This window comes from Ornithodoros turicata, chromosome 4 (assembly GCF_037126465.1).
Source record: "Ornithodoros turicata isolate Travis chromosome 4, ASM3712646v1, whole genome shotgun sequence".
NCBI classification, from domain to species: domain Eukaryota; kingdom Metazoa; phylum Arthropoda; class Arachnida; order Ixodida; family Argasidae; genus Ornithodoros; species Ornithodoros turicata.
In genome coordinates this window covers 40,882,082-40,890,338 of record NC_088204.1, presented here as the reverse complement: position 1 = coordinate 40,890,338, position 8,257 = coordinate 40,882,082, and the positions used below count along the sequence as shown (strand labels likewise).

Here is an 8,257-nt window from a genome sequence, read left to right as displayed (position 1 = left end):
CTTCCGTGGCACCACGACTCTGAATGGGGATGGGCCGTCATCGTCATCCTCCTGCGGTATGTATCTGAACAGGATGCCATCCTCGCCCAGCAGATAGGAGACGTGCCGTCCGTCAGTCGTTCCGGTGCCTGCCGAGTCCTGCTCAGCGAACCATTGAGACCCCCGCTGACAAAGGCCGTCCGCTCTCTGAGCGTCTATAGGAGCTGCTCTCTGCTCACGATCGTGCCCCAAGACGAAGATACGTCTCGTGCCACTTGTGCTGCTGCCAGGAGTTGATCGAGAATGCGCCTCAGTGCCTTCCTCTCCCCCCTCCGGTAGAGCCGCACGGGAAAGCGCGTCTGCTACCACGTTCGTGGAGCCCCGCCTGTACTCCACGTTGAAGGAGTAGACTTGTAGCGTCAGAGCCCACCTGGCAAGACGTCCATGTGGGTTGTGGAGCCGCTGCAGCCAGGAAAGTGCCTGGTGGTCAGTCTAGACGGTGAATGTGGTGTCGTCTAGATAGAGATCAAACTTCCTAAGAGCGAAGATGATCGCCAAGCATTCCAGCCAGATTCATCGTGCGACTTGCAAAAGCCACTGGACAGAGAATAGCGTCATGCTCCTGCAAAAGAACTGCGCCAACTCCATAATCGCTAGCATCTGTTTGCACAACAAACGGTTTGTTGAGGTCAGGCAAATATAGCCTGGCCGTATTAGCGATTGAGTGAGAAAGAGCTCGAAAGGATCGTTCCTGCTCCTCTCCCCACAGCCAGGGTGTATCGCTGCGCAACAACTGGTTAAGCGGCTGCGCTAACTCAGCACAATTGGGAATGAATTGTCTGTAGAAACCAACCATACCCAAGAAACGCTGCAAGGCCTTTACGTTACCGAAAACCGAATACTCCAAGATAGCCTTGAGCTTGTCATATCTAGGACTGATGGTTCCTCTGTCCACCACGAAGCCGAGGAGGCTGATCTTAGGCGATGCGATGCCATCTGCACGAGTCTCAAGCGACTCAAGGAGTATCCGCGGCTGCCGGCTGTTTTCTGATAGAGGTATGAAATAAACCTTTGTTATTGTTGTTCACACTTTTTGCTTGCTGGCGACTGAATGGACGGACTGACGCCACGAGGTTGTGGAAACACGGGTTTCCACAAATTGTAGCAGACATAAGTGATCATATGCCAATATTTGCTTTTGTAGACATGTACACACCGAAACAACATAGCAGGGGCAGGATTTACTATCACCAAGACATAAATGCCCGGTCCCTTGTGAGTTTTAGGGCCGAAGTTTCGCGCATAGACTGGATGTCTATTTGTGAAGGAAATAATGTAAACGTCACATACGGGATATTTTTTATTGAAGTTTATCGTAGTCATTTCCGGTGGTCCAACGTAGGCAAGCAAATAAAGCGCGAAAATTGTGGATGACAAAGGACTTGATGGCAATGGTTAAACACAAAAGGGCACTGTATAAGAGATTCCTGACGACAAGGGACAGTAACACCTTACTAGTCTTCAAAAAGTACAGGAACAAGTTAAATGGAATGCTTGGCAAACACAAGGCCGAATATTACGTGCATCTTTTTAATAATTCACTGTCAAGGAAGCCTGACGCAATATGGAAAATATGAAGTGTATAACTGGAATGATCAAGGAGAGGGAAACAGTGAACTGTATATCTGTGGGAAACGAACAGATATATGATAGAAGTCTAGCTGAGGAATTTAATAATTTTCTTACGAATATAACAACCGATTCCTCATCGTCAAGTGACATCACACTCCAATCACAAATTGCCGACTCACTATTCCTACAGCCTACAGGAATAAATGAAGTTATAGCAATTTTTAGCACGGAATAATACGAAAGCTAAAGACTATGATGGTATTCGAGTAAAACCTATAAAGCACACTGTTGACATACGATCCCCATGTGTTGTATCCATTTTTAACCTAGCACTATCAACGGGCGTTTTCCCAGAACGTCCGCAGATGGCCAAAACTTCCCTGATATTCAAGGGTGGGGATAAAAACAATATGATCAACTACAAGCCAATATCCGTGCTACTTGTGTTCTCAAATGACTTAGAAAGAATTATATACAAACGATTGTATGCGTTTTTAGATTAGCGTTAGATAAGCGATAGATTAGCGTTGATATCAAACTGTCAGCTTTGTTTCAGGAAGGGCATTTCCACGGAATTGACACTCTTGAATGTTAAGGAGGTTGTACTGAGAAGCTTTGAAAATAAACAGATTGCACTAGGAATTTTTATTGACTTTACAAAGGCATTCGATAAAATCGATAAAATTCGATAAAATCGATTATCAAGTATGATTAAATAAACTACACAGGTACGGTGTCAGGGATAATGTCTTAGAACTTTTTCCTAGTTACTTGCCCAGTCATAAACAATGTGTACAAATATAATCAGCGACGTCTAACTTACGAACTATAACTTCTGGGTTCCTCAAGGAAGTATTTTAGGGCCGCTTCTTTTTAATTTGTACATGAACGACATTCTGAGAGTGGCAAATACAGCAACGTATATAATGTATGCAGATGACCTCAGTACTCTTCTATTAGGATCATGTGCTAACGATTTAATCGAGGAGGCTAACATAATTCTGGGAGGCATACATTCCTGGGCCCTCAGTAATAAATTAAAAGTTAGCACAAATAAAACCAAAGCTATGGTATTCCAGCAGATAATAAAAAAATTGAATACACAGCAAACTTGCGATGGCCTCAAAGACCATTGATATAGTAGATAGGTTTGTAGCGCGATCCAAGGAGGGACAACCGGAAGCCTCGGAAGGTCAATCGAAAAGTGATTTATTCGCAGCGCACGGGGACCGTGCTAAGCTCGGTGCGCGGCGATGACGATGATGCTACATAGCCCCCCCCGCTGGAGGAGAGCTATAGTCTCCAAGTGACTGTCTTGGGTGAAGGGCTGGATGGGGGATGTGAAGGTGGAGAGAAACTTGCCAAGGCTTCAGCAGAGACGTCCGGATTCAGAACATGGGCCGGATTTAGTCTGTCGTTAGAGACAGTCTCCTCTCTGCCGTTGACCCTGATGATTGAGGTCTTGGGGGTTCTCGAGAGAACGGGATGAGGCCCAGTGTATGGCGGTTGCAGAGACCTGCGTACGGCGTCGGTCCGCAGGAACACGTGGGAGGAGTTCATGAGGTCGGGCCTGATGTAGGGAGACCAGTTGTGCCGCTCGCGAGGCGGGGAAGGTCGAAGGCAGCGGAAGGCTTGCTGCAGCTTAACGAGGTAGGCTGCCGAGTCACCTGGGGAAGGCGTGGTCTGGGAAGCGTAGAACTCCGACGGCAAGCGAAGCGTGGTGCCATAGACTAATTCGGCGGGGGAACAATTGAGTTCGGCATGCAGGGCCGTGCGGATGCCTAGAAGCGCGACCGGAAGCGAAGAAACCCATTCGGCTGTGTTTCCAATGCACATGAGGGCGGCCTTCAGGGTGCAGTGGAAGCGTTCTACCAGGCCGTTAGTTGCAGGATGGTAGGATGTCGTCCGGAGACGCGAGCAGCCTAGGAGCTTCGTGAGGGCGTGAAAAAGGGCGGACTCGAATTGTCTTCCCCTGTCGGTGACGATCTCCGAGGGAACGCCGAAACGGCTGATCCATGTGCTGACGAAGGCAGCAGCCACCGAGTGGGCGGTCATGTCGGCAAGGGGAACGGCCTCCGACCACCGCGTAAAGCGGTCGACGCATGTCAAGATGTACCGTTTCCCTTCGCAGTGTGGCAGGGGGCCGACAATGTCGACATGTACCGTGTCGAAGCGGGCGTCGGGAGGAAGGAAGCGGGACAGAGGTGTGACGGTGTGGCGGTGGATCTTGCACCGTTGACAGGCCAGGCAGGCCTGAGTCCAGAGCCGAACGTCCTTGGTGATACCGGGCCAGACGTATCTTGCGGAGACAAGCTTGACAGTACGCCTGACACCAGGGTGGGCAAGGTTGTGAATGCTGTCAAAAAGCGCCCGGCGAAGGCTTACTGGAACGAACGGTCTAGGGGTGCCGGACAAGGTATCGCAGATGACGGCCGAGGAAGTACCGGGCAGCAGCACGTCTTGCAAAATCAACGCAGACGGGGAGCGTCGAAGGGCTTCGAGCTCAGTGTCTGTTTGCTGGAGCTGAGCTAGTCGGTCGAGGGAAAAGTCCTGGGGAGACTGAATGGTAGCCAGACGGCTGAGAACGTCGGCGGGAACGTTGTCGGATCCCTTGATGTGGATGATGTCCGAACAAAATTCTGACAGAAATGCCAGGTGCCGGATTTCTCGTGGCGAGTAGCGGGAACTGGACTTTCGGAAGGCGCCTGCCTGCGGCTTGTGGTCTGTAAGCAACGTGAAACGTCGACCTTCCAACAGGTGGCGAAAGTGGCGCACGGACATGTAAGCTGCCAGGAGCTCTCGACCAAATTTACTGTACTTGGCTTGGGTGTCAGTAAGCTTCTTAGAGAAAAAGGCTATTGGTTGCCAGAAGCCAGAGATATGCTGCTGGAGAACTGCTCCGACAGCCTGGTTGGAGGCGTCAACCATCAAGGTTGTCGGGGCGTCATGGGCAGGGTGGGCCAGTTGGCTAGCATTGGCCAGGTTTGACTTGGCTTGGTCGAAGGCCTGCTGACGTTCCCGGGACCAGTCGAGGGCTGCGGAGGGCTGCTCAGGAAGCTTCAGCATTTCCTCGAGGGGCAGGAGGGTGGAAGCACAGTGAGGAATAAACCTCCTGCAGAAATTAATGAGTCCCAGGAATCTGCGAAGTTTACGGATGGTGTCGGGGCGAGGAAAATCTAGGATGGCTTGCACCTTGCTCGGAAGAGGTCTGATGCCGCTAGTGTCGAGGTGGTGCCGAATTCGCATTTCTCAGCGTTGATGACGATACCGTGGTGAGCGAGCCTGTCGAAAAGTAGGCGAAGGTGCCGGAGGTGCTCTTCGGCGGAGGAGCTGGCCACGAGTATGTCGTCAATGTACGCGAAAACGAATGGTAATCCTCTGGTCACAGAATCAATAAACCTTTGGAACGTCTGTGCAGCGTTGCGGAGTCAAAAGGGCATCCTGAGGAACTCGAAGAGGCCGAAGGGGGTGGTAATGGCCGTCTTTGGAACGTCCTCAGGAGCCATTGGGATCTGGTGGTACGCCTTCCGCAGGTCGATTTTTGAAAAGATGGTGGCCCCATGCAAACCAGCCGTAAAGTCATGGATGTTAGGCAGGGGGTAGCGGTCTGGAACGGTCTTTACGTTTAAAGCACTGTAATCTCCGCATGGTCTCCAGTCCCCAGTTTTCTTGGGGACCATGTGGAGGGCCGATGACCAGCTGCTGTCAGATGGGCGAGCAATGCCGATTTCCAGCATATGCTCGAACTCCTGACGGGCGATAAGTTTTTCGGGAGCGAGACGGCGAGGCTTGGCATGGGTGGGATGTCCGGTGGTAGTCATACGATGTACCGCGTCGCCGCGTCGGGCGAGTCCAATCGGGAGGTTGGGTGAGGCTAGGGAACTCTGCAAGCAGGGCTCCGTAGTCACAACTCGGATTGGCAGGTTTCAGGCCGAGAAAACCATGGCGTGGGGAGATGCGCGTCGACGAAATGCCGGCCACAGACAGGTTGGTAGTAGAGTCGACAAGTCGACGGTGGAAGGTGTCCACGGCGAGACGGTAGTGGTTTAAAAAATCCACGCCGAGAATGGGGTGCGTGACGGCGGCCACGAGGAAAATCTACCGGAATTGACGGCGTAAGCCCACGTCTAGTGCCAACGATCTTTCCGCGTAAACGGGGATAGAGGTGCCGTTCACAGCGGAGAGGTGGTGCATGGCAGGTCTTTGTTTGTCTGCAGCGCTAGCTGGCAACACGCTCACTTGGGCGCCCGTGTCCACCAGGAAGCGGAAACCGTGAGATTTGCAGGCAATGAAGAAAAGGCGACCTGGGTGTGTGTTCCGGGGATCACTAGTCGCCGTTAGTGATCCTCTCTGCTGTTTCCCGGCCAGCCGCAAGGGCTGGCGCAGTTGCGAGCAGCGGCGCCGAACTTGGCGTGGTAGAAGCAAGGCGGGAGGCAACCAGCTGGAGGTCGGCTGGGAGAAGGGGTCAAGCTACGCCGTCGGGGAAATGGGCGACGGGATCGAGGTCAGCGACGGGGGCGACGGCTCGACAAGGTTGAAGCGACTACGTCAGATAACCGTCGAATTTCTTCAGTGAGCGTGGTCAACTGAGAGGAAGAGGGCTGAGCGGTGGTTGGGTCTTGAGAGGGTGTCAGAGCAGCTACCGCAGCCGTAGAAGCCGAGATGGTGGGAGAACTGACTTCAAGAACCTTGTCGGCAAGCTTGGCCAGTGCTGCGATATCCAGGTCAGATGCGGTGGCCAGAACCATCTGCACCTGGCTGGGAAGGCGTTTCAGGAACAGCTCCCTCAACAGGACCCGATCGGAGGTCGCGGCGCGCGAGCCGAGGAGGTTCTCCATATGCCGAACCATCTGGGATGGTCTTCGGTCGCCGAGCTCTTCTGCGTCGAGCAGGAGCTGTAGCCGCTTGCGCTCGGAAGCCATTGTGCGTTCAACGAGCGCTGTCTTGAGAGCGGTATAGGCAGGGAACGGCCAGCCCGAGGCGGCGATGGGGGATGATCCTCGTTTCATTATAGGCAGCGGCCTTGTCTGCCGAGAAGTAAACGACAAACTGGCAGCAGGGAACGGCCAGCCCGAGGCGGCGATGGGGGATGATCCTCGTTTCATTATAGGCAGCGGCCTTGCCTGCCGAGAAATAAACGACAAACTGCCAGCCGAGAACGGCCAGCCCGGGCGGCGATGGGGGATGATCCTCGTCTCATTATAGGCAGCGGCCTTGTCTGCCGAGAAGTAAACGACAAACTGGCAGCAGGGAACGGCCAGCCCGAGGCGGCGATGGGGGATGATCCTCGTTTCATTATAGGCAGCGGCCTTGTCTGCCGAGAAGTAAACGACAAACTGGCAGCAGGGAACGGCCAGCCCGAGGCGGCGATGGGGGATGATCCTCGTTTCATTATAGGCAGCGGCCTTGCCTGCCGAGAAGTAAACGACAAACTGCCAGCCGAGAACGGCCAGCCCGGGGCGGCGATGGGGGATGATCCTCGTCTCATTATAGGCAGCGGCCTTGTCTGCCGAGAAGTAAACGACAAACTGGCAGCAGGGAACGGCCAGCCCGAGGCGGCGATGGGGGATGATCCTCGTTTCATTATAGGCAGCGGCCTTGCCTGCCTAGAAGTAAACGACAAACCGGCAGCAGGGAACGGCCAGCCCGAGGCGGCGATGGGGGATGATCCTCGTCTCATTATAGGCAGCGGCCTTGTCTGCCGAGAAGTAAACGACAAACTGGCAGCAGGGAACGGCCAGCCCGAGGCGGCGATGGGGGATGATCCTCGTTTCATTATAGGCAGCGGCCTTGTCTGCCGAGAAGTAAACGACAAACTGGCAGCAGGGAACGGCCAGCCCGAGGCGGCGATGGGGGATGATCCTCGTTTCATTATAGGCAGCGGCCTTGCCTGCCGAGAAATAAACGACAAACTGCCAGCCGAGAACGGCCAGCCCGAGGCGGCGATGGGGGATGATCCTCGTCTCATTATAGGCAGCGGCCTTGTCTGCCGAGAAGTAAACGACAAACTGGCAGCAGGGAACGGCCAGCCCGAGGCGGCGATGGGGGATGATCCTCGTTTCATTATAGGCAGCGGCCTTGTCTGCCGAGAAGTAAACGACAAACTGGCAGCAGGGAACGGCCAGCCCGAGGCGGCGATGGGGGATGATCCTCGTTTCATTATAGGCAGCGGCCTTGCCTGCCGAGAAGTAAACGACAAACTGGCAGCAGGGAACGGCCAGCCCGAGGCGGCGATGGGGGATGATCCTCGTCTCATTATAGGCAGCGGCCTTGTCTGCCGAGAAGTAAACGACAAACTGGCAGCAGGGAACGGCCAGCCCGAGGCGGCGATGGGGGATGATCCTCGTTTCATTATAGGCAGCGGCCTTGTCTGCCGAGAAGTAAACGACAAACTGGCAGCAGGGAACGGCCAGCCCGAGGCGGCGATGGGGGATGATCCTCGTTTCATTATAGGCAGCGGCCTTGTCTGCCGAGAAGTAAACGACAAACTGGCAGCAGGGAACGGCCAGCCCGAGGCGGCGATGGGGGATGATCCTCGTTTCATTATAGGCAGCGGCCTTGTCTGCCGAGAAGTAAACGACAAACTGGCAGCAGGGAACGGCCAGCCCGAGGCGGCGATGGGGGATGATCCTCGTTTCATTATAGG

At 54.1% G+C, this 8,257-nt stretch overlaps 1 protein-coding gene across 1 annotated transcript; it reads right to left on the bottom strand.

Annotated features, from left to right (window-relative positions):
* Positions 1–6,116: 6,116 nt before the first annotated feature.
* On the bottom strand, positions 6,117–6,620 carry LOC135392375 (uncharacterized). Its single transcript, XM_064623091.1, has one exon. The coding sequence runs from the start codon at positions 6,618–6,620 to the stop codon at positions 6,117–6,119; it is 504 nt and encodes a 167-aa protein (XP_064479161.1).
* Between the last annotated feature and the right edge of the window lie 1,637 nt (positions 6,621–8,257).